Consider the following 26,529-nt stretch of genomic DNA (forward strand, 5'->3'; position numbering starts at 1 on the left):
ACACAGAGCCATGACAAGTACACAATTAGGTGCCAGAAACTTGAGTTTCAGTCCAGACTCTGAGATGAACTCACTGCATGGCCTTGGGCAAGTTGCTGAACCTTTCTAGTTTATTCTTCTAAAATGGAGATCGTTACCTTCCTTGCTGGACTAACTGAGAGAATTGATGTTTGTGCAGCTTTTTGAAGATCTAAATCCCTATGTACATGCAGAGTTTTATTTTGACATAATCCAAATGTGTGATGCGAGATCCTAGAACGTATTTTAAAAGTATATATGTGGGGCTTGTGCTAAAATGTGGATAGAAGGACAAGGGAAGTTTATCTGTTAGTTCTTTACAGTCATACTCCTGAGTTTCACCGCTTCACAGACACTGTTACCCATGGATCAGTCCCAGCCACAGCAAAACTGGAAATACTTGTGCTGTTTGTTTTTGTGAAGAAATTTGCAAAAAGTAACTAACAGCAAATTTCCTGCCACTGAGTGCGTGTAGACTATGCAGAGGGACAGCCAGCCAGTCATGCTTCTCCTTTCTGGTGCCTTGGTTCCGCCCATCATACTGGGTACTGTGTGTGCTGCAGTTGTTATGGGACCGACCGGCAGCAGTGCTTCTCCAAACTTCCCATTATGTCCAGCAGAGGCCAGTCCTTGGCTTTAAATTAAACGAGTGTGAATGAGTCTACAGCTGGACTCATTCATGCAAAATAAAACAGGTGGAGAATATATGGTTTTTGCAATGGAATGCCAGGGGTGTAGCTAATAACGATATCTTTGTTTTTAGCCTCTCCCGATACAAGCTGAAATTCAGCCCAGACAAAGTAGATACAATGATTGTCCAAGCAATCTGTAAGTATATCAGAATTTCATCTTTAAGTATTCTGCAGGGGCAGCTAACTTTTATCACAGTTATTAAAATGTGCCCTTTTCAAGATTTCTACTAGTGTTTTAGTATAACAGGGCAGTTTGAATCAACCCAGCAGAAGTTTTAAAAACTATTGCTTATGGAAGGTGTTACTGTAATTTTAAATATCAAATAATCGGAGAGGGTGGTATTAAAAGGTGAAGACCTTTAATATCCAGAAAACAGCTATAGCACATACAGTGGCAGTTCAAGCTTCCCATTGCTTCAATTCCCAGTGTGACTCACCCTGACTAGTGACAAGAAGTTAGTTGTTCCCCTAAGTATTTGGTTGTTGGTACGTCTGTTGTGGGTGTCATTTGTGGTGGTAGCTTGAGTGAAGTGAACTGAGACCACAACCCAGTAACAGTTCTAAAGATGCGTGAAAATAACTAACAGGTAGTACCATGTTCTGCATGCTGGCTTTTCTTAAGGGAAACAGACTAAACTTTCTTTGGCAAATGGAAAATAGAATATTCAGACAAACCCTTCCTTTTCCTTGAAGGATGCGTGTTACAATGGAGTTGCTCACTCTCAGGCAGTGGTGAACGGAACAGTTCAGTGAGGCAAATTCCATGCTCTGTTGTCAGTGGAATCTTGTTGAGCTGAAAATAATGATTGAATTCACAATTTCATCACTACTGCTGAGACAGCAGATGGGAATGTCCGTATTGCATTACAAGAAAATGCTTGTAGCCTTGGGGCTTTGTAACAGTATGTTCAGTGGGTGTTCTACCCTGCTGTAATAGAAATAAGCTTATAGCTTGTATCTGCAGCACTGGAGTATACCGCCTATTGCATTAGTTCTAGGTATGTTTATATTTTAAATAAGCTTAAAGGGTTATTACAATTGAAAATAATTTCTCTGGGCTGAAACTAAATCTTTTCAGTTTCTTTCATTATTGAATGTGGGGGGGTGGGGGCGGCTATGTGGTCTCTTCACACTTAACTCAAACGCAAAGTGTAACTTAGATTTCATATGGAGGAGGGCGTTCTTCATTTACTATGCATGTGTAGTAACTTTAACATAGTGTATCACCTCCACGCTGTTTGTATCTACATCTGGTTGTACAGGGCCTCACACAACAAGGCCCCAATCCTGATCTGGGCCGCAGGGTGCTACTGTAATTTAAATATCAAATAATCGGACAGGGTGGCTTTTGACATCTGTATTCTGTTTAAAGAAAAAAACTGATTAGAGGGCTAAACTTTACACCTTAGACACAATCCCACCATCTGGAATGGATGACTCTGAGCTCCCAGATAGCGAAACCGCTGCTCTTTGTTTCACTATAACCATCACTGTTGCAGGAAACTGTTCATATGCAATACATTATGCAGTGTATGACATGTGAAAGAGGCTCATCGTTTGAGTGGCAGGTCCCTGTGATGGAACTTCAGGCCTTACCATCATGTTAACTAGTGGTTCTTTTACATTATTGTGAAGATGATAAAAGTTTGGCTTAATGAAGAGTTTGACAAAATGAACAAAATAAAACAATTCAAAATCAAAACTCATCCTTGTGCCCATCTTTGTGCTTACACGGGATTATTCGCTGCCCGAACACTGCAAAATCTAGGCACATTGGGATGCGTTAAGAATAGAATGTTAGTCATAACCCTAAGTTCCCTGTGTGTTGGATGTTTAAATTGAACCTTTCCTGGTTGTAGCTATTTGTGGGGAAACACATTAGCACCAGTTAAACTTTCAGAAAGTCTATTCCAAAGTGGCTTTGTACAGAAGATTCAGAGCATGTATGTTGCCCAGTAAAATTAACAGTGGAATCATGGAGTGAGGGATAGGTTTGAAGGATTTTCATCAAACTGTGTATTACTAAGAAGTAACTTTCAATTTCTGAGGCTTGTTTCTGTGGAAGATAAAACAGCTCCCTTTGAGAATACAGGGTTGCCTCAGCATCCTTAATTCTGGCATGTCCTGACTTTTGAATGTTTGACTATGGAACAGTAGTGTTCTTTCAGCATAGTGTGTAATTTGATCTATTTTATTTGCAAAACACATTTCTTCACTGAAACAAATCCTTCAGTGATTTTAAAATAAAATGACGACCAACCTTGTCACAGTACATTGATATTTGTATTCATGCAAAGAAAACATTGTGGAAAAATACCTTGATATTTCCCTTTGCAGTGTTCACTACATCTGACATTAAAATGTTCCTCTTTAGACTATACTTTTTTTTTTAACATGTCTGTCCTATCTGCAGCCCTTCTTGATGACCTAGATAAAGAGCTGAATAACTATATCATGCGCTGTAGGGAATGGTATGGCTGGCACTTCCCTGAACTAGGCAAAATCATCGCAGATAACCTAACATACTGTAAATGTGTGCGGAAAGTTGGTGAGTAACAATTTTGAGCATGCATGGGAGACTGAGTATTAATATGAATTGCAACTTAATAGCACTTTGTGGACCAGATTTCATGCTGTTCACTAATGTGCAGCCCATTTCACAATCATGTATCATCTCAGTGACGCTCTAGAAAACGCTTATATGGGAAATTGATGTTAGGAAAGTAATATAATTTGGCAATAGTTTGTTGTAATCTAGCATTTGGAAACAAGGAGAGCTAGCACTGGCCAGCTCTCCATGGACCACTAACAAGTGCTCTGTAGACCACTGTTAGTCCACAGACCACAGTTTGGGAATTTATTGCTTAAAACTGATGTATAGAGAGAGAAACTTAGTATTTTTTGGTATTCCCTGAGACCACAGTGGGTTTAATCTTGTGGACATCTGCATTTCAACATCTAGGCGTGGTTTTTTCTATTGATTTGTACAGTGATGTGGTAGCTTTGCAGTTCAGAGAGGAACTTGGGGCTTTAAGGGAGTTTCCTATAGCATATTGGGGAGGACTAAATTAGGTCTTGATAGTGCTAAATGGCTGACTTCTCTCTTTTCCTGGAATTCTCCCTTTGTATTAGGTGAGTCCAAAACTTCTAACCTTAGCAGTTCTTTAAAATGTTTAAATATGTTAGGAAATCTTGAGTTCTGGCATAAATTCGTTCATGTGATTCCATTCTCCCAATTATCTTATATTTTGCCAAAAAATAATTCACCCTTGAGAAATCTGCCATCTTTTAAGTTATATGAAGCTACAAAATAAGGGATTTTATTTGTCAAATTGTATTCAGAATGGGCAGTCATTTTCAAATTGAACTGGCTTAACAGACCTATATGCTGATTTACACATTTGGAATTTAGAAAAAGAAACTGATAGAAATGTAGGAATGGAAGGGACCTTGATAAGTCATCTAGTAGCTCAGTGGTTTGAGCATTGGCTTGCTAAACCCACCGTTGTGAGTTCAATCCTTGAGGGGGCCATTTAGGGATCTGGCGCAAAAATTGGGGATTGGTCCTGCTTTGAGCAGGGGGTTGGACTAGATGATCTCCTGAGGTCCCTTCCAACCCTGATACTCTATGATTAATAACCTATCAGATTCTTGCTCATCCTGTCCCCTACTCTGAGGCAGGACTGCATATATCTAAGCCATTCATGACAGGTGTTGGAATGGTTTAGAGGTGTATAAAAACCTCCGAGGATGAGATTCCACAACCTTCTTAGGTAATTTGTTCCAGTGCTTAATTACCCTTACAATGAGGAAGTTTTTCTACTGTGTAACTTAAAATCTCTCTTGTGGCAATTTAAGCCCATTACTTCTTGTCCTGTCCTCAGCGATTAAGGAAAACAATTTATTACCATCCTCTTTATTAACAACGTTTTACAGACTGTTACGTCTCCTCTCAATCTTCTCTGCAGACTAAACAAACTTAATTTTTTCTCGTAGGTCATGTTTTTAATTTTTATTGCTCTCTTCTGGGCTTTCTCCAGTTTGTCCACATCTGTGCACCACAATTCAGTAAAGAACTGGACAAACACTACTCCAGTTGGGGCCTTCAGTATTGAGTAGAGTGGAAGAATTACTTCTCGTGACTTTCTTGCGGCACTTGTGAGCTGTAGCTCACAAAAGCTTATGCTCAAATAAATTCGTCTCTAAGGTGCCACAAGTACTCCTTTTCTTTTTACTCCTTCTAATATATCCGAGAATGATGCGTGATTTTTTTGCAACAGTATTTGTTGTCTCGTGTTTTGTTTGTGATCCACTAGAATCCCCTACATCCTTTTCTGCAGTACTCCTTCCTAGGCAGTCATTTCTTCTTTTGTATTTGTGCAATTGATTATTCCTCCCTAATGGGTAGGTGTTTCCATGTTGATGCACTTGGCTCTTACCTCTTTATACTCCCTCTGTTTTTGATTTACTTAAATCATCTTTCTCCTTTTTTCCCCACCTTCAATCTTGTCCCACAGGAGACAGAAAAAACTTTTCTACCTGTGACCTCTCGGAAGTCCTGCCAGAGGAGATTGAGGAGGATGTGAAGGCTGCTGCAGAGATCTCCATGGGGACAGAAGTATCAGAAGAAGATATAAACAATATACTGCATCTCTGTGACCAGGTATATATACATTTAGAGCTTTAATTTAAGATGTGTAGCAATGGGGGCTGCTTTTTCTGCAGACAGCTGTTTTCCTAAGGATCAGCTTTCCTGTGGTTGCTCCAGCACACTTTCTTAATGGCAGTGATGATTCCTGTATTGTTGCTCGCCTGATGTAGAAACATGAGGGCGCACAGTCACTACCTCATCTGATGCCATCTTGGGTTGCTGACATGGAGAGGAGAAGGAAGTTATTGGATAAGACTGTGGGAGGAAGGCTAACATATATTAAATGAAAAGTGCTTGGAGATCCTTAGAGAGAAGAATGCTATGTAAATTCTAAGTTTTTATATAGCCCCTTTCATCTCTGTTTCAAAATACTTTATAAAAGTGTGCTGCTAGCCCCATTTTGTAGATGGGAAAACTGAGGCCAACATTCTTGTAAAAGATAAAACTCCCATTTCAGTGGTGCAGAGTCAGGCTATTTGTTACTTACCCAAGCCAACACAGTCAGTGACAGTGATAGGATGAGTAGTAGAGAGTTCCTGGCTCTTAATCCCAAACTAAGTCTGCTGTATCACGCTGACTGCCCATTGATACGCTTTAATTTTTTGTGTCTAACATTTTTTGAGGTAAAGAATATCCCATCTTAAGAGAATGGTTAGAAATATTTGTGTTAAAATGGAATGTTCCAGATTTTGTATTACAGAAAATGGCCTCAGTAATTGTCCTTCACTGTACTTGGCATATTGGGGTTTTACTGATAGTAACAGCATAGTGAAGAGAGATGCAAATCCTATGCATTGTATTCATATGGATCTGCTGTGAAGCTGCCCATATAAAGCTTTTAGGTAAACCTCACTTTTGGCTCTGTTAGGATTTCACACCCCGTTACATTTCAATGTGCTATAACTCACTCGCATTATAAATGTGAATTATACAAATAATTCAGTAATACAATTACAAATTCACTAACAGCCTCTTGACGGCAATCCTTGGTGCTTTCCCTTTGTGACACACGCACTAACACTTTTACAGCTGGTTGTTAGCTGTTAGATTCCTTTAACCTGATCTTCCGATGTGTCTGTGCCAGGTGATTGAGATCTCAGAGTATCGAACGCAGCTGTATGACTATCTCAAGAACAGAATGATGGCCATTGCACCTAACCTCACTGTTATGGTCGGGGAATTAGTTGGAGCAAGGCTTATTGCTCATGCAGGTAGGTCACTTTCATCAGTATACAGCAAGTTAGATGTGAACTGGCTTCACCAGATAAGTCCATCAACAGCTTTTCCTAAGGACCTGGTCAGTTGAAAGCATTGTGCTAAGCTCTTGATGCAAAACGTTTTGATGAAAGCCAGAAGTGCTAAGCTCTTGATGCAAAACGTTTTGATGAAAGCCAGAAGAACCTAGTGTGGTGTCAGAATATTGGCACGAGCACAGAAGTAGTCGATGATGATTCATTTTTCAGTTTGCCTGACTTCTTTTCAGAATATGAGGGCAACTTAAGTCACTACCTCTTCTGAGACGTTTTCTGAGCCTGTTGCCAACAGTTGGGTCACATCTGAGTTAATCTGTTAGGAGACTGACTTGAAAAGTGTTAGGTTTATCTCACCTTCTTAAAGTGTAGTGCCAGCTACATATTGTGCTGTCAGCATTCTTACTGCAGAGTGCAGTCAGCACTACTCATTCATCTAGTGGGATGTTTTGTGTCAAGTCAGTCTTCCCACCTCCTTTCCAAATGAAACCTGGAGATACAGAATTGGTCTCAAGCATTGTTACTTCAGTAGTAGAGGATCAACACCACTTCCCCTCCTCCTCAAAACTAATGTAAATCATTTTATAAATCCTCCACCACCAAAGTTTGAAACTTGCCTCCTACCTTCACTCATTTCCTAGTATCGGTCCCAGACTTGTAAAGTTATGTCTACACTGCAGTAAAATACCCACAGCTGGCCTGGGTCAGGCTTCAGGACTAAAAAATTACAGTGTAGATGTTTGGGCTTGGCTGGAGCCTGAGTGCTGGGACCCACGGGGTTTCAGAGCCCAGGTTCCAGCCCAAACCTGAACATCTGTATTGCAATTTTATAGCCCAGCAGCCCAAGTTAGCTGACCCAGGCCAGCCACTGGTATTTTATTTGAGCATAGGCATACCCTTAAGCTGTTCATATTCTGATTAAATTGATAATCTGTGACTGTTTCTGCCCTAGGTTCCCTTTTGAATCTGGCTAAACACCCAGCTTCCACTGTTCAAATTTTGGGTGCTGAAAAAGCACTTTTTAGAGCCCTGAAGACTAAACGGGACACACCCAAGTTTGGCCTGATTTATCATGCTTCCCTTGTGGGACAAACTACTGCAAAAAACAAAGGAAAGGTGAGTTGCTGAAATGATTTATCTCGCTAGTTAGCTTTTTCCTATTCAGGTGAATGTCTGTGGAGATTAGATGGATAACTTTACAGTCCTGATAGGGATTTTTCCACTGCATGCTATACTTCTCTCTCTCTTGTGAAGGTGTGCAGAATACCACTGCACCACAGATCTTGCAGTCAGCTGTCACTTTCTTTCCTATTAGAAAAAGGGAATAGAGTTATCAATGCAAAAATCTGAGTGATAACTTGAGTGACAAAATCCTGCTGGATTATGTGATTAGCACTGGGTATCAAACTTTAAGGTGCGTTAAATTTCTTTGCTGTTGGTAAAATACACGAAGAGAACATTAGGCTTCCTCAACTTCAGAGGAGGAAATCCTTGAAATCATAGGCTTCTACTCCATGTTGGAACTAACAGCTTATATTTAAAGGACATGGGGAATTTTAAAGGTGTTTTTTGGAACATGACTTTGAATGTGTGTTCACATTGAGGAAAAAGCTCTTCAATCGTTTTTTAAAGGCAGATTGCTTCCAGTGTATATGTCAAGTTGGCCTGATGTGAGAAGGGTGGATGGTGAAGTAAAGTTACCATATCAAAAAAATCTTAACACTGAAGTGGCTGAATGGGATGTACTACCTATTTTGGGGGCTAAATGCTACTACTAAGGGTCATTTTATTCTCCTATTTCTTGACCTGATTTGCAGATCTGAGTACATAGTGTATTACTATCTTGTGTCCCATCTTAGCATTTAACACTCACCTTTTTTTCCAGATCTCTCGAATGCTAGCAGCCAAAACTGCATTGACTATTCGTTATGATGCCCTTGGAGAGGACTCCAGTGCTGAAATGGGAGCTGAGAACAGATTAAAAGTAGAGACTAGACTGAGACACTTGGAAGAGAAAGGGGTGAGCCTGGGATGCAGCGTTGAAAAGATAATTAAAGTTATTCAGGAGAGAGGAGACTTTCATTTTGTTTGTTTTTTTATGTGCAGGGTGAGGGGTATGGTTCTGAGAATACTCTTCTCCCAACTCCTCTTTCCTGCATAAGATTCTGGTACTTTCCCTTCCCATACTTTTCCCTGGCCTAGCCTGGGACAGAAAGCGGGGGACTTTAGGGTGAGCCCATCCCTGCATTCCTAGGCCACCACTTGCATTAGCTTTCCCTCATTCCACATCTACATTTAGATGTCAATGTGAAACCTCAGTTCTGATCAGGAGCGTGAGTGAGATGCACACATATGTTCCACTGGCATTGCTGCTGTGGCTGCTTGATATTTTGTGGCATTTCTGTGTCTGGGAAGTAAGCTCCCTGGAGCTTTAAGGATTCTTCCCTTCTAATATTGCCCAAGATACATGTAGTCCACAAGAGCTCCCTCTGGAGCCAGTAAACAGAGAGCCATTGTGTGCCACAGAGGATGCAAAGTGCTCCGTTCTTTTCTCATCACCAAGTACGAAGCACCCTGCCTCCCCACACCAGTGTTGCATCTGTCTACGTAATATGTTGCACTTGTGTCAGTATCATTGCCCTCTTCTGGGTGGAGTATCCACCCTGCTTCAAGTATGTGGTTCTGTTTAGCTGCAGTGGCTGCAGCCTTTAAAGCTTAAACATTCTACTACAATACTGAAGCCTGTGACATTTTTTGTAAATTACAAAGAGGGATCTGCACTTCGTGAACCTTAAACGGGTTAGAAATGCAGTGCACTTGACACCTGTGTTTCTAAATCCAAATTAAGACCCTTCTCATGAGCTTGCCCCCAATAAGTAAATATTGTTTAGTTATACTTCACTGGCAGCTGAAAACATGTGGCTTTTTTGTCAGGCATTGCATGCCTGTCTTTGCAGTTTTAATTTCTTTCAAGGGCTGTGGAGTTTGTTCTAAATTGTTTTCATTATGAGTAATTTGTTTTCACTTCTAAATTTTTGTCCTAGATAAGAAGAATAAGTGGCACAGGAAAGGCCTTGGCCAGGGCAGACAAATATCAGCACAGGAGGTGGGTAGTTTTCTGTTCAGCTTGGCAGCGTATAACTTTATTTTTATCACCCTGGGACTTGGGTTTTGGTCTCCGTTGACTTGAGTTCTAGGAACATTTTTCATGCACTTAAATACTGGCAATATGCCCACTGCTATGTACCACCTACTTTAGAGAATGGGTTGCTGAGACATCCTCTGAGAGAACATTGGGTGGTATTAGCATCAGTTGTGAAACTTTGATAGCTCTGAGGATCAATGACTAGCTTTTTTATTTCATGCTAGTCAGAATTATTTAAAATTTTAGAAATACAGGGTTTAGGTAAACTTTTTCCCCCCATAACACGTTTGAAAGCCACACTAGAAACTTCCTTCAACAGGTTCATTCTAAAAATGCTCACATTGTGCTGAGCAAATTTTCATCTTTCCTGTTTGGATCCCATACAGGATCAATGTTACTGGGTCCTTAACAGTAACTGTTTTGTGTATCCTGATAATTTCTGGTACCTGCAGTGGTGCTGGAAAGTGCAGCTCAAGAAGTGAAACATCCAAGTGTTGGGAAACTGGCATAAACGACTGACAGGTCATGACTAATTGCACAGATGTGACCTGAGGACAGTTTAGCTTCGTTTATTTACCCCGGTGAATCATCTGTTGCAGGTGGACTATGGGTATGTGTGCAGCAAAAGCACTGTTGAGAGGGTAGCTCTGTCAGTTACTATTAATCAGCATTGCACACTCAAACCCATAATAGCTGCTTCAATCGTGGCTGCCAGTCACACAACTCCCAGGAGAAATCTTCCGAAACTTGCAGTGATGTTCCATGGTGTGGACTGGTTCCATGATGTGATTTATGGCAGGGTTTTACACATAGAAAAGAGTTGAAATGGCAGCAGGTGGCGCATCAATGGCTTTTAGGGTGGAGAGTAGGAGGATGGTCTGATACTTGTATATCCTCAGCCTGTTGACTTGGGGAGTCCTGACTTCCTGGCTGGACGTGTGTGCAGAACATTTCAGCACTAACAGATGGAACTCTAGGTTTAAAAGGAGAGTGGATTAAAGATACTTTCCAATCTGTGTGGCTCAGTTTAGCAGTCAGGAATAGAAAAGGTGAGATGTAGGTTTTACCACAAATAAACTGTAGAAATTACTGTTTCTGAGTTTTCAATAAGATGGCCACTTCTGGTGGAAAAGTAGCAGCTTTTCTGATGCTGGTACTGTGGGAGACGGATTGTAAATCAGATTCTACCCTACAATAATACTGGATTAACAATAAAAATAATTCTTGGTGTTGGCTATTTCAGGTGTTAAATGTCAGTTCTCTTTATGACTGAAAATGTCTTGAGGAGCTTCTGTTACAGTCTGACATGGACCACCCCTGAGTTACTGACCGTGTTGCTTATCTAATTTTTGACCAAGATGGCCTTCGCCAGTCGGATCAGAAATACCCTTCTCACAGTCTGTGTAGAGTGAGAGACACTTACTGCCACATGAAAGCTTACATTTACTGCAGCATGGGGTGCAGTTTCTTTTCTGAGTCATAAATGTATCAGACCGCACATAAAATCAATTGTCTGGTATTCTGTAGAGTTGGTCCAAACACCCCTTTCTCCCCCCGAAAAGCTTTGCAAGATGTTGAACTTTGCTTATCTATAATAGCTAATTGTAGCCCTTTGATCATCAATAGTATTTTAGCGATGACCAAAAGGACTATTACTATGGTGGTGCTCTCCTCCTGTCACAACTACTGAAGCAGTATATGCATACCCGTAAAATGTTCTGATTGTTAGTAGGATCTATATTTAAAACTCCTTTCTGCTTCAGTAGAAATACTGTTCTTAACTGATGCCAGAGACCGTGCCATAGCAAGTAACCGTCATTGGATAGGACAAGCCTTTAATTGCCCCAGGGCCTGGAACAGATGTTGCGATATTGAAGGAAGTCTGAATAGAGGAGTGAGCAGAGTACTGAGATGGGGACATGCTGATGAGGGTGGCTAGAGCTGAGAACGTTCCAGAAGAAGCTGGAACTGAACAAAGGAGAAGTCTCAGGGTATGTCTACACTGCATTTTTAAAGCCTGTTGTAGTGAGTCTCAGAACCTGGGTCTACAGACTTGGGCATGTGCTATGATGTTAAAAACAGCAGTTTACGCATTGCAGCTTGGGCTGTGAAACACACCCTCTCCTTGCGTTTCGGTGGCTGAGCCCCAGCCCAAGCCTGAACGTCTGCACGGCTGTTTTTAGCACTCTAGCATGAGCCCAAGCCTGTAGACCCAGGCGCTGAGACTCTGCTTTTAAAATGCAATGCAAACATACCCCAAGACACTTGAGAGCAGAATTCCCAAGACGAAAATCAGAACTGGATATCTAACTGCCTCTTATGCCTTTAAAAAATCATCTGGCTTATGGACACTGTTAGGAGACTTTCTGAATTGCAGGGACTATCGAAACTGCATTTTAAAACTTGCAGCAGCGTGTCTTGGTGCCTGGGTCTACAGACTTAATTCACATTTGAAAACATAATCCTGGCTATACAAACAAAATAATGGGGTCTAAACTAGCTGTTAACCTTCAAGAAAGAGATCTTGGAGTGATTGTGAATAGTTCTCTGAAGACATTTGCTCAATGTGCAGCAGCAGTCAAAAAAGGTAATAATGTTAGGAATCATTAGGAAAGGAATGGATAATAAGACAGTAAATATAATGCCACTATATAAATCCACAGTACCCCACACCTTGAATACTGCATGCAGTTGTGGTAGTCTGTTGCAGGGCAAGTATACCCAGTCATCCTGGGGGTGGGGCAAGGGCATGGTAACCCCGTAGTTAGGTCAGTTGGCTGCCTTCAGCCTCTGGGCTGCATGGCCCGATGGCCAGCATCAATGGGACTCCCCTTGTCTGTGGGGCAGCACGGCCTAATAGCTAGAGCCAGTCAGACTCCCCTGGGCTGTAGGGAAGCCTGGCCTAATGGTCAGAGTCAGTAGGTGGGGGTTTGGTGGGCTGCCCCCCAAATAGGGCAGCTAGGGTAGGGGCACCTGGGCCCTCCCTGCTATACATAGTCCCAGCCCAGCGCCCTGGTAGTGGCGAATGGGTTTGCCCAACATGGCCAACTGCTGCAGAGACACTGGCTGGTCCACGCCTGGACTACTTCCTACTGTGACTCCTGCAGTTGAAGTCACAGTGTCCTCGGAGTCTCTGGGCTCCTTGGGTGGTGGCTGCAATCTCCCTGGGACGTCCTTGGGTACCTGTCTGGGCCTTGGCATTTCCTGCTCCCGCGGTCCGGGATCCTGGCTGCTCCTCAGCTGGAGCTGGCGTGGTGCATTCTTCCTCCTTGGTGGCCAGCCCAGCCTGAGCAAGGCTGCTCCCTTTTTATACTGCAGCAGCAGCAGTTGGAGCATGCCCAGCAGGGTTGAGGGGGCATGGCTTCTGCTGCTAGAGTGCTGCCCCTTCCACTCCAGTGCAGGGCAAGTACACCCCGCCATATCGTCCCATCTCAAAAAAGATATATTAGAATTGGAAAAGGCACAGAGAAGAGCAACAAAAATTATTACTGGTATGGAACAGCCTCCATATGAAGAGATATTAAAAAGACTGGGACTGTTCATCTTAGAAAAGAGACCGCTTTTCTAAAGGGGGGGAGGGATATGAGAGAGGTCTATAAAATCCTGAATGGTGTGAAGAAAATGAATAAGAAACATTATTTACCCCCTTCACATACAACAAGACCCATGGGTTACCCAATGCAATTAATACACAGCAGGTTTAAAACGAACAGAAGGAAGTACTAATTCACACAGCGCACAATCAACCTGTGAAACTCGTTCCCAGAGGATTTTGTGAAGGCCAAACTATAACTGGGTTCAAAAAAGAATTGGCTGTTAGCCAAGATGGTCAAGGATGCAACCCCATGCTCTGGATGTCCCTAAGCATCTGATTGCTAGAAGCTGGGAGTGGACAACAGGGGATGGATCACTTGATAATTGCCCTGTTCTGTTCACTCACTCTGCAGCATCTGGCATTGGCCATTGTCGGAAGATAGGATACTGGGCTAGATTGACTATTGATCTGACCGAATACAGCCATTCTTATGTTATGCTTGTGCAGGTGGCCACACCCTCCTGAAGGAAACAATTCTTCAGGTTCAGCTGTGGAGAGAGCAACATAATGGATGACATGTGGTCTCGGACTAGAATAGAATTGAAATCTTGATTACAATGACTATTACCATAAAAAGTAAAATTCAACACCTGAACTGGCTTTTCTGTGCAGATGAGACAGTTGTACTCTGTTTTCAGTGGAGTTGTAGCCTTGTTGGTGCCAGGATATCATTTACTGGACCAACTTCTGTTGGTGAAAGACACCTGCTTTTGAGCAACGCAGAGGAAGAGCACTGTATAGCTCAAATGCTTGCCTCTTTCACCAACAGAAATTGGTCCAGTACAAGATACTACTTGTTTCTCAAATTGCACAGCTCCCATGTTTGTTTGTTCTCAGTAAATGGAAACCAGTCCACCAGGGATCTTCCACTTTCCATTCATTGTGCTGTCTCCATTGAAAATCATCCAGTGAGGAGATGTTCATAGAGAATTGAAAGCGAGCATTTCACCATTGTATCTTATTTACAGTGCTGTTTCTTCCCTTGCAAGTTTGCAACTTAACTCACTCAGTTTTCTTCATTCCAGTGAAGTAAAGATATATGACCCCTCTGGTGACTCTACACTCCCAGCTGTTCCAAAAAAACGTAAAATTGAAGAGGTGGAAGAAGAGGAGACGGAGGTGAAAGCAAGGAAGGTCAAAACCGAAATTAAAGGTTGGTTACTGTATTTGTGTCTAACTCATCGTTTCCTGCAAGCATTGTATAAAGGGAATTAGAGTGGCCTGTCAGAATACACAACTGTTTTCCATGAGTTTGACATGTTTATTTTTTAATCTTCTTGTGGGCTGAAACTGGACTGGTATTTGTTTTATATACATTTCTAAAAGGCCAGTGGTGCTGTAAGCATAACATAGATGAGGTTTAAAAACAAACAAAAAAATCCAGCCTCAAATGTCTATTACAGAAATACTTGCTGAGTAGATTAATCCTTCATCGACATTGTCTGGTATCATGAAAGGAAATGGCTCACATTTAAAAATTTGGCATTGTGCTAACTTGTTTATCCCATTTACTATGAGTATGGATAAACCCCTATTATCCAAATAGTTTGGGTCATATCCAAAATTGGGGAAAATCAGAATTTCAAGATAAATGACATTTTAGAATTTCACAATCTGAATTTCAGATAATTAGGGTTTGGATAATAGGAGTTTATTTGTATGTGTGTTAAAAATAACCACTCCGTTCTAGAGTGATAGACTTTGATAGGCTAGCTACCAGCTCTGAGTTACCTTGTGAAAGATCTTGGATTGTAATTTCGGAATCATGAGGTTTTGTATTGAGAATTGCTTTGCAAACTGCCTAGGCAGCTATGCTAAAAAGCTACTTCTTCCTCACTTCCAAAACATCAATATAGCTACCCTGATACTTGCTGTGGTGGAGGAGCGCAGAGATGCTGCTTTTTAGTTTCCCTGAGCCAGAGTTGGCTGTGAGCTGCTCCAGGTTGTCAGCTGCAAAGATCTAAATCACAATAATTTACTCCTGGGGGAATTCTGCGCCAAAAAATTACAAATTCTGCACACAATATTTTAAAATTTTGGAAATTTTGTGTATCAAAGTAACACTATATAACCACACCAGTTTCAATTGTTTTGGTAATTTATTTCAAAATTCCTGTCAGCGAGTATGTCTGTAACAACACAGAGACCTACAAAAATTCCCCCTGGAGTAGAGAGTTAAAGAAACCCCTATGACAACCCAGTTCCTGCTTCTCTGACCCCTCCCCGCTAGAGCCCAGCCAGGGGGGCCAGACATTCCTCCCTTGAGTCCCAGGCTTGTACGGAGTTTCTTGCATGCTGCCGCCTCCTTCCTTCAGGGCATGCTGGGACCTGCAGCTGCTGGATACGCTCCAGTTCGCTCCCCCTCACACTGGCCTTGTCTTCTATTTCCGAGCTGGGCTCTGCTGGTCCAGTGGTCCCTAGTGGCAGCCAACATCTCTGCAGCCCATTTCTGTAGGGAAAATGGGAAATTCTGTGCGCAACATTAATTTCTGCAAAATTCTGCATTGAGCAATGGTGCAGAATTCCCCCAGGAGTAAACAATGGCTGGCAAAGGCTGTAAGAGCAGCCAGGGCTTCTACAGGAATGTCTAATCCACAACCCCCCCTCTACAGCCACCATTCTCCATGTACCAACATTTGGACAGTGAGGGTGATTTCAGAGCAGTTGTGCTGGCTCTGCATCATCCTCAGGTCCCCCAATGCCAAGATGATCTTCCTGGGGGCTGGCTATGCTGGCTTTATGGCATCTTGCACTGGTGGAATGGCTCACAAGCTCTGTAACTTAGCTGAGTTTTGGGCCTACCCTCTCCTGTGATACAGATGTATCTTTTTCTGTACTGTTGGGGGAAAAGGTCCACATCATGACTTTTGCTGTGATATTTAATACGATAAAGAGACAAGGACATATGGGAGTGGTCTGTGATGATTTTAGTGTTCTTTGCCTAATTCCTTTTGTAGTATGTGGACATTTTTAGTCACTACCTCTTCTGAGACCCTTCTGAATGTGTTGTCAGCACTAAAGTAACCCTTTATTATAGGCGCAGAATTGTTTCCATAGACTACCTTTCCATTGTAAACGTAGATGTGAAACACTCATACTTAGGTCCCTACCCCAAAACTGCCCCAGAAAACATGGTGCCTTGCTGACATTTCTCTCAAGTATTCTCCCAGAACAGTGGTTCTCAAAACTTTTATACTGGTGACCCCATTCACCTAGCAAGCCCCTGAGTGTGAAATTCTCCCCCCCCCTCCCCCCATATAAATTTAAAACATTTATTTATATATTTAACACCATTTATAAATATTGGAGGCAAAGTGGGGTTTGGGGTGGAGGCTGACAGCTCATGACCCCCCATGTAATAACCTCGTGACCCCCGAGGGGTCCCCATCCCCTGTTTGAGAACCCCTGTTCTAAAAGGAGAAAATCTACAGGCAATTCCATATTCGTCAGGTATGGTTCTTAAAGATTAGTTTAACATTTTTTTTTACTCATGAACATGTCTTCTAATGGGCTGTACCACAAATACCTTTGCCTACTAATCATATCTCTGATTCATTGGCCTCACTGATTACTGGTGCCTCTTAACACTTTGGGGATGTATAAAGCTTAGTTTTGGCGAGAACTTGGAAAATCAGAGCCACCAATATCCTGTGTAGTGGGCAAACTTCAGCGTGGTTCAGTGGATTGGCAAAGTTATGTTGCGCATATGTTAAACTTTGTCAGATGTCCTGGTTTTGTTGGGGAGTCCAGAGCTGAGCCATGGTCTTGTCTTTCCAATAAAGAGGTGCATTGGCGAGACACACATCTTAAAAATCTAACTAGCTGCTATGATCTGCAAACAAACTTTCTTCAATTAGAATTAAGGGTGTAAATAGCTCAGGAAAAATAAATCATTAAAATCTACTCCAAAAAAACCAAAATACCCAAAAAACACTGAAGAGCTGCAAACTCCTAAGTGAAGTTAGAAGTGAGAATTTGAGTTATAGGAATTCCAAGCTGAGGTACCATAAACCACGTTCATGGTGTCTTTCATCCTCCACCAAAACACATAGCCGTACATCTTACTTCATGGCCAGTATTAGCAACATATGCTTTGCGCTAATGTTTACAAAATTTTCCCTTTTTCATTTGTGCACCCTGCCCATCCAGACCTTTTTTCAACTCTAATTCTTTTTAAGCCAGTTGTACTATGCTTATTAGTGCACAGATATCCCAGTCATGACTGAGGCGCTATTTTGCTAGGGGCTGTACGCACTGAGTTAGGCAGATCTGAAGAGCTTATTTATCTGTTACCATCCATGTGCAGACATATCCTTTCTCATTGTCCTCTTATAGCATTTAAAATCACAACCTCACAAGGTTCACACATTACAATTATATCTATATAGTTCACAGACCCCTTTCCCAGCCACCATTCTGCTCAAATCCAAACTACTGTTTATCCTTTGCATACCGCTGCAAAATAGAACTTTACTTAGCACAGCACCAGTCTACTCTCAATCCCAATGTACCTCTTACTACTTTCCACCCACATTTAATCAGCTATCCACCTTACACCTTCCCCATCCTGTGGCCTGGCTATCCACCAACCTGTGTGGTATTCTCTGAAACAGGACAGATTGTGACCTCACTGTTTTCAGGTAGATGACAGAAGAGCTGGCATGTCCATCGTGTGTTGTGGAAGTGGTAGCTTAAGAAGTTTGGCAGGTAGTTCTAAGTGGCATAAGGAGTGCATTGGATGGCAGGCTAAGACTGTTTCTAATTCTAATTCTAAGCCTTAATTCTGCATTTCTACACTTATACACCTAAACCCCAAATGTGTTAGGTTCCTTGGCTTTAACTTTTTTAAAATGGCAGTGCTCTAATGAGGTGTTTTCTTAACTTAGCATGACAACGTGAAAGGGACACCACCTTAAAAATCATGTTTGTCTGAAATCTTTTACCTAATGTTACTGTAACAAAAATAAGAGAATTATTTTCTGTCTCCTCTGAGCATTTGGTAGCACTTTGGATGTTGCTTTTCAGTGTTTCCCTATTTGCGTGGATCCGTCAAACTGAAACCGGGGCACACACATGCTTTTTAAACATAAAGGTTTGGAACCACTTCAGAAATTGGCAGGGAGAGTATCTGAAGTCACTGAAGTTTTTTTAAACTGTCTAGAAAATAAGTTGACACTTTCCCTTGAACACCACTATTTCAGTGGGGGTGGGAAACCCGGTATGAATCGATGGGAGTATACGTTAGACAGAATGACTTGAGGTGTTAGCCTTCTAACATGACCGCTAATAGTGCTAACCAGTACCACCAGTAAAACACTCAGCTTACATTAAAGGTCATAGTGGGCAACTATGGCTTGTCACTAAAATGCCTGTACTGCAAGAAGGGGAAGTATCTTCTTTAAAATAAATTAATGGTATTAACCCTGCAGGGCAGGCTCAAGTGATGGGGGCTACCTATCAGGGCACATTTTAATCATATGCTATTTCACCTGTCGTCTGTACACTGGAAGAAGTGGGTGGAGTATGATGTGTATACAAAGTGCTTGGTATGTAAAAATGCATTAAAGATTTTCGTGTGGTAAAACACTCTTGGTGGAACCCAGGGTACTGATCCCTGCTCTGTATAGGTGCTGGTAGGTACATCAGTCAAGTTAAGCTGTTCTGGGTGCTCTTCAGTCTGTTTCAAAGCCTGCTGACAAAGGCTTTTGCCTCTCTTGTCAACTACTGTATTGCAAAGAAACCCTACTGGGCTGAGTGACTTGCCAGTGCCAGGTCTGGAGGGAAGGAACAGCCTCCCTGGAGCTGTTATCCTCATTCTGTCCAGGTTCGAACATGTGAAATCTTGTGATGAGCTCTGTTGGAAACTAGCAATTTAAGTCTTTATTAAGGCATCCTACTGCTCGCTGTGAGAAATTACAAGACCCATGAATACAAAATACATTATTTTGTATTGAAATTTGTGACCGTTCCCTTGGTGTTTCAAAGCAGATGACACAGTAATAACACAGGTTATTTTTCAAAGGTAACCACCCAGCACGTTGCCTGAAAATTCAGTCTTTTTTGCTCAGTATCCCAACCAAGCAAAAACTTACAGTACAGCAAATTTCAGAGTAGCAGCCGTGTTCGTCTGTATTCGCAAAAAGAAAAGGAGTACTTGTGGCACCTTAGAGACTAACCAATTTATTTGAGCATGAGCTTTTGTGAGCTACAGCTCTCAAAATAATGTATGCCACATTGTTTAGCAAGATAAATGTATGAGTACAATTATTTGTACGTTACTACTTCTCTTTACATGTATATTATCAATTTCTGTAGGAGGTTATATTATATGCACACACATTAGTTGCATGTTGGCCTGCATATCTGTTGTGGAATCAGTTTATTATTGTACACACCAGGCCTTTCATCTGGAATCCTCTTCTGATGAGGGTTTCAGCATTTTTTTATTGGTAAACTGCATGTGTTGCTGTATTTTGCTGTATATGTAACCAGGCATTTTATACACTGGAGTCAATGTTGTGTCTTATGTTTGCCCTTGAGGCAAATGTTAAAACGTTCTTTTGTATCATATTACTCTTCTGCTGGTCTGAGGAGTTAATTCTGCTGCTGCGTTTTTGTAAGTTTAACGGAAAGTCCAAGTCTGTTCAGTTTATTTTGTCTGAGATGTTTCTTTACTTTTTTGTGTTTTGATTCACCTTCTCACTTCCAATATGAAATATGTTCTGATGTTTGGAAGTGGTGTCAGAATTGTTTCCTCTTTTGAGTCATGACTATGTGCCACAAACGCTGCTGGCATCAGATTCCCGGTTATGTAGAAACTGAAGTATTGTTGCGACATTATGAGTTTGCGCATTGCAAGGCATTGCGTGCTAAAGACCGTGGTATCCAAGACTGGCTCAGTTAAGCAAAGAATTTAATGAGGTGGGGCTCTGGTGATAGTGTGGACTCTGCTGCATAAGCTGTCAGATCAGTAGTGCTTTATGCTTGATTTCTCTGTCTGGAGGTTTCTAAAGCTAAATGGGGCGGGGGTGTGAGTGTGTTATAAATTAGTAGTAGATGATACTGTACTTGCCTATACCGTCTGTTGGAAGACAGAACTGAAAATTAATCGTAGGTAGCTGTGTGCTCAGATCTGTTTGAACGATGAAATTTTGAGTCTTAAGCAGAATTGTGAGCCCTGATACCAGCAGGCAGTCGGCATGTGAAAAAGGGAGATATCGTGGAGTGAAAGAAAAGAAAGGTGGTGTGGAGAGGTAAAACTGCATGTCTGCCTCCTGAATGCACTGTAACACGCGCAGCTTCATTCTCTCGTGTAACACATACAGTGCAGCTGCGGCTTTCTTTCTGCCTTAAATACTTCTGACAACTGACAGCCTGATTTTTTGCTTTTCTGTGATATAGAAGAGGCTGATGTAGAGGAAGGTGAACCGGTCAAAAAGAAGAAAAAGAAAAAGGAAAAAAAACAGAGAGCTGAGGAAGAGGCAGCTTCGGCTGAAGAGCCATCCACTAGCACAGCAGTGGAGGTAAGATGGGAATCGTTCCAAGTGATCAGCTGTGCTGAAATCTGCAAGGATATTTTCTTTCTGAAACAGTGAGGGGGAGAAAAATACCCATGTCTGTATAGCTCAGTGTATGGGGACTATTGTTTTATAGTCTCTTCAGCCCTTTTATTTTGTAATATTCAATATTGAAGGGTACGTACGAGAAGGGTCAGATTACAAATCAGGGTCATGGGAAATTCATGACCGTCTCCAAATAAGCTATTTCCTATTCTCTTACCCTCATATTTTGAAATGCGATCCCTAACTTTATACTTCTACCCTCCCAGTTCCACTTAGTGGCCACTACTCTTCTAAAGACTGGACAGGGTGTCCTTCAATCCACTCGGTGGTATTCACTCAGCAACATCCCTTAATTGCTCAGAAAGATTTCTGTGTGACACTGGGGCTGCACCATCATGTTTCACTGCACCAGCTGGGCTGCTGCAGTAAGTCAAAAGATCTGCTAAATGGCAATATAGAGTGGCTGCCGCACAACTAAGCCCTGAATGAATGCCCTATTCTTTAAATGTTTTCTGTTTTGGGCCGCCAGGGGTCTGAAACCATGCTAGCTACAATTGTGAGGTACCAGCAGTGGTGACTCACTACAGTTTCTCCCATGAAGTTGGACAAGGATTTTTTTGAGATCTGTGCTAGCCAAACCATACTGTAAACCTGTGGAGTGCAACCCAGAAATGGAGGGAATGCCAGTTGGGTTGCGCCCATCTGGCTGAGTACTAAAAGCTGGGGTCACTAGAACACAGTGGGTGCTTAAGGAAGGAGGGAGCACCTCACTCTTTGCCCCTGCCACTTCCCACCTAATTCTCAGGCCACTTCCCTGCCTGCACAGTGCTCAGCTCCAGAGGAAGGGTCATAGCATTTCAAGGAGGCTATAAAGCTGGCCCTGCAGCCCCTCAAAATGGAACTCTCCAATCCTTCATGTTGAGTGCCAGGGAGGGGAGGAAAAAGCATTGATAACAGCAGCTCCTTCAGGCCACATCCCCACCCACCCAGGAGCCCCAGCTGTTCTACTCTATAGCACTCCTATAAAGCCCCACCACTCAGAACCTTCCAGTCTTTCTCTCTTTGAGCCCAAACCCACAATGTTGTGGCTACAGTATGTTGGGAGGTTATGGCAAGTTAGGGGATGATTTTTCAATCTGGTTGTGGACCAAAAAGTTTGAGAACCTCTGACGCACGCTATCTGAGGAGTAGAATGTAATAGTTACCCTGTTCTGTGCTAGTGGTGGAATTAGCATTGTTGAGAGAGAAGCGTGAACATTACCTTGATTTTTTACAAATGAACTTTGGTTCCGCTAAATGCTGAAATCTGTAGAAGAATCTCAATTGCAGACCCTATTGCTGATGACGTCTTCCCATATGGATAATAAAGGATGTCTTGCTTTGTGAAGTCCTTAGAAATTAGTCTGTTCTGTGGCTGAACTCCATGTTTGCAGGCTTCAGCTTGCCTTGCTTTGCATTGGAGGTAACTCTGGGTTCCTGCAGCCCTGTGAGCATCCTTTTCTTCAAGAGACTAGGGAAGGAAATGAATGAGTTTGTGGGCCCCTAACGGCAGTTTTGTTAACATTTGTAAACCCCTTTGTGAATATGAGCAGCACTACCCAAGTCCTAAGTTATCTAGCTGTTCCTGTTGGTGTTCTGCACTACCTGTTCGTTATCATTTGTTCATAGAAATATTTCCTTTGTTTTGCAGAGTACAGAGAAAAAGAAGAAGAAGAAGAAAATCAAAGTAGAGCAAGAGGACTAGTGGAGAGAAATAATTAATTTGGCTACTTCAATTCAGAATATATTCCCTAGAACACTTTCTCTTTAAATACTTGCTCAAACACCATAACTTCCCCCAATAATGGGAGAGGGCAGGTGTAAGATGAATTTGATAAGTATCTGCTGTCCCTTCCTCAGAACAAAATATTTGTTTTTGGCTCCTTAGGTGGACCTCTGCCTTATTGCAGTTTCCTTAATTGAGAAGGTCACAACAGGTCTTTGTTCATATATGGTCTATTGTGATACTGAATAAAAATATACTTTTTGTATATATCTTGAGCCAAGTTTGTTTTGCTTCTTTCTGATTTGCTGGCACACAGTAACCAATTTCACTAACGTTTCTAAGTCAATTTAATTTTGTAAAATGTGTAACCATGAAGAGGAGGATCTGGCTTTCTTACCTTTTTTAAACCTTAAAGGTTTTTGTTGTGATTGTTTTCTAGAAAGGCAATCCAAAAGCTGCAGTACAATTCCAGTATTTCTCATTTAGAAGACACACCCTAAAATTAATGTGAATAGCTGTGTATTCATAAGAACGTTGATTTTTACAGAAGTCAGAAGAATTGTGTGTAGAGCAGATAAGCTACATTATCAGTAGTGTTCAGTGCAGTTTTCATGAGAGACCTTGAGAGAATCTGGAAGCAAAGATTACAGGTTTTGCAAATGACTGACAAGGACAGACTTATGTTTGTGGTAACCTGAGTGAACTTCTAAATTGTCTTTTGTGCTTATCATTCAACAATTCCATTTTACTTGCCACTCAAAAATCCAAAGGATTGAGTTCATCAGCTGTTTAGTGACTAAACTGAAAAGGAAAGCTTTTCTTTTGTTTTCAAAATAGAAATGACTTATTTCCACTATTGTTAAATGTTTTTATTGCTTTTGGGTAAGCAAACAGTATACTGCACTGCTGAACGTTCAAAAGACTTATTTGATCCTGACTATAAGGGTTTACAGTAGAAAAGCAAATTCAACTTTAATTGTATAATTGACCTTTGCCCAATATTTAGTGTAGATTACCCTTGCATATTACTCCACGCACTCCCTTTTCTTATCGTTTTTTATGAGGCATCTTATATTCCTCCCTAACAAAATGCAGGATTGTGTCTCTGGCTGGAAGACATTCGATATCTACTTTAGGTCATTGCAGTTGATGATTTTATGTGGTAGATAATTTATTGACCAGCTCTTCACATTTTAACTGCTTGTCCATGTTTGCGTTGTGGCAGTGTAAACGGACATATTTTGTTGACTCTCTAATGAAAATGTTAATCTATTTGCTTAATTCACCCCTCTTGATGTGTAGAGAATGCAAAATGCCTCCTCCTTCTATGCCCATGTGAATGTTTAGCCACTGCCTTCCCTGGGGTTCCAAAGGAGGGCAGCCCTAACTAGCAGGGAGAGGCTTCTCACAAGATGCTGTGAATCAGCATATCTGGCACCTATCTCTGGCACCTCCTACTGCTCTGAACCCCCTGCTTATCCTTGACAGAGCCAGGGTTGCTGGTCCTTGTGCTATTGCAGTCACCCACATGAGGTGATCTTTCCCCCACTTGGAGCTCTGTGCAGTGGAATTCTCCAGAGGCAATCTCCAGAATTTGAGAGCATTCTGATTTTGCTAGCTAAGTAATAGACCACATTAAATCAGAATCTTGCAGTAGAAAGAAAAAGCATGTGCAATTATCCATGAAAGACAGAAATCTTTGATGTAATGCCCTGAGCTTTTTTATGAAAAATGTATTCTCAAATACAAATAATTACAGATGAGGGATTTCATTATCCTCTTTCACATTAATGTAATCACTTCCCCAAAAGTCTTAAATTATGTATTCAATGCTCAGATACTGTCCTGTATAATTTATCCGACTCGAAAAATTTGCATGAACATTTTATTAGCCAAACAAAAGTTATCAGTCAGATCAGGATTTTTAAAGATTATTCACATTTCCATGTTCTTTTAAGTGCTGCAGGTTCTTACACTGCAAAACAAAACTGCACTGTAGAAAATGGGGTGATACTGAAGGCTTTCAGTGTTTTGGTGAAGGTGATGGGCCTTTTGGACCAACAAACATGGGAGGGAGACCGTTCAAGTTTTGGATCCTGTACAGGTGATGCATCGCATCTCGTTTCCCACTGTCCCTCTTTTGAGCAAGGCTGGGGATTACTTTGAAATCAGGGTTCTGGTTTGAACTGCTTGAGAGCAACTAGTTGTCTGACTCAATATTTGGATAAGCATAGTTCTGCAAAAATGCCAGTGAAAGTGAACAATGTTATGTTGACCCTAAAATGATGATCCCTGTACTGCGGAGTTAACGAGCCTGAATCTGTTTGCTGCTGTAAGTATTTAACACTGGCTTGGTTACACTGAGTTCCCCCTTTGAAGGTAGTATTCACTGCCATAATGACTTTAGAAAGGAATTTGAGCCATGCTGCTTATAGGAAAGCATAATTTTAAATTTGGCTGTGTGTAAAATAAAAAAGAAACTAATAAAATGGATTCAATATAAAAGTCCTCAAGTAACATGGGTACAGAAACTTCGTTTTAGACCTGGATGAAATGGATGGCAGTTCAGCAAGGATAGTGGGGCCCATACAATCACAACTGCCATATATGCTGCTCCATGGAAGGAGGGAATGGCTAAGGCCATTGTAGAAGCTTCACTTTACTTTCAAGGGCTTTTGTTATCTGAAATGTGAGCTACTGCTTCTTATCTTTTCAACATATCAACTTCTTTTGAAAGAGATTTTATGAATAAAAGTTTGACACTGATCACTGGGTCAGGCCCAGAAAACGAGGGAGGGGTCTTCACTGAGATTGCTGATAACTTAGGAAGCTATTTATAGTCCAGTTTAGGCAAACCAATTTTATATTCATAGAATCATAGAATATCACAGAATCATAGAATATCAGGGTTGGAAGGGACCTCAGGAGGTCATCTAGTCCAACCCCCTGCTCAAAAGCAGGACCCATCCCCAATTAAATCATCCCAGCCAGGGCTTTGTCAAGCCTGACCTTAAAAACTTCTAAAGAAGGAGATTCCACCACCTCCCTAGGCAACGCATTCCAGTGTTTCACCACCCTCCTAGTGAAAAAGTTTTTCCTAATATCCAACCTAAACCTCCTCCACTGCAACTTGAGACCATTACTCCTTGTCCTGTCCTCTTCCACCACTGAGAATAGTCTAGAACCATCCTCTCTGGAACTACCTCTCAGGTAGCTGAAAGCAGCTATCAAATCCCCCCTCATTCTTCTCTTCCGCAGACTAAACAATCCCAGTTCCCTCAGCCTCTCCTCATAAGTCATGTGTTCCAGACCCCTAATAATTTTTGTTGCCCTTCGCTGGACTCTCTCCAATTTATCCACATCCTTCTTGTAGTGTGGGGCCCCAAACTGGACACAGTACTCCAGATGAGGCCTCACCAATGTCGAATAGAGGGGGACGATCACGTCCCTCGATCTGCTCACTATGCCCCTACTTATACATCCCAAAATGCCATTGGCCTTCTTGGCGACAAGGGCACACTGCTGACTCATATCCAGCTTCTCGTCCACTGTGACCCCTAGGTCCTTTTCTGCAGAAGGTGTTTGTAATGTAATAGAATGAAACAAAAGAATCTTCTTATCTAGACAAGATGTAGAGATGTCTCCAGCAAAAGTGTCATTTTTGCCTGCTGGATAGCACAAAGTCTGCATCTTTTTTCACTCCTCTTGGCTAATGGATATAGTCAAATGGATGTAGGTATTTCTGTCTGCTTTATTTTCAGCAGTCAACAGAGGAGGACTGGCTGCTGTGGTCAGTAATGACCTCAACGCTTTATGGTAGCACGACTTGGACTGAAGACAGGAGTGGGGAA

The 26,529-nt window shown here is 41.7% G+C and overlaps 1 protein-coding gene across 1 annotated transcript in view; it reads left to right on the forward strand.

Moving 5' to 3' along the window:
* Positions 1-22,953, forward strand: part of NOP58 (NOP58 ribonucleoprotein) — a 36,201-nt gene extending 13,248 nt beyond the window's left edge. Inside the window, exons 6-15 of the mRNA XM_084644000.1 lie at positions 782-846; positions 3,124-3,258; positions 5,228-5,373; positions 6,446-6,572; positions 7,564-7,727; positions 8,497-8,631; positions 9,656-9,717; positions 14,377-14,504; positions 20,753-20,874; positions 22,604-22,953. Of these exons, the coding sequence (XP_084500126.1) occupies positions 782-846; positions 3,124-3,258; positions 5,228-5,373; positions 6,446-6,572; positions 7,564-7,727; positions 8,497-8,631; positions 9,656-9,717; positions 14,377-14,504; positions 20,753-20,874; positions 22,604-22,657 (1,138 nt within the window). The 3' untranslated portion in view covers positions 22,658-22,953. The remainder of the gene's footprint in view (positions 1-781; positions 847-3,123; positions 3,259-5,227; positions 5,374-6,445; positions 6,573-7,563; positions 7,728-8,496; positions 8,632-9,655; positions 9,718-14,376; positions 14,505-20,752; positions 20,875-22,603) is intronic.
* The last annotated feature ends 3,576 nt before the right edge of the window (positions 22,954-26,529 follow it).

The sequence above is a fragment of the Lepidochelys olivacea genome (genome assembly GCF_965140295.1).
Source record: "Lepidochelys olivacea isolate rLepOli2 genome assembly, chromosome: 11".
Lineage (NCBI taxonomy): Eukaryota > Metazoa > Chordata > Testudines > Cheloniidae > Lepidochelys > Lepidochelys olivacea.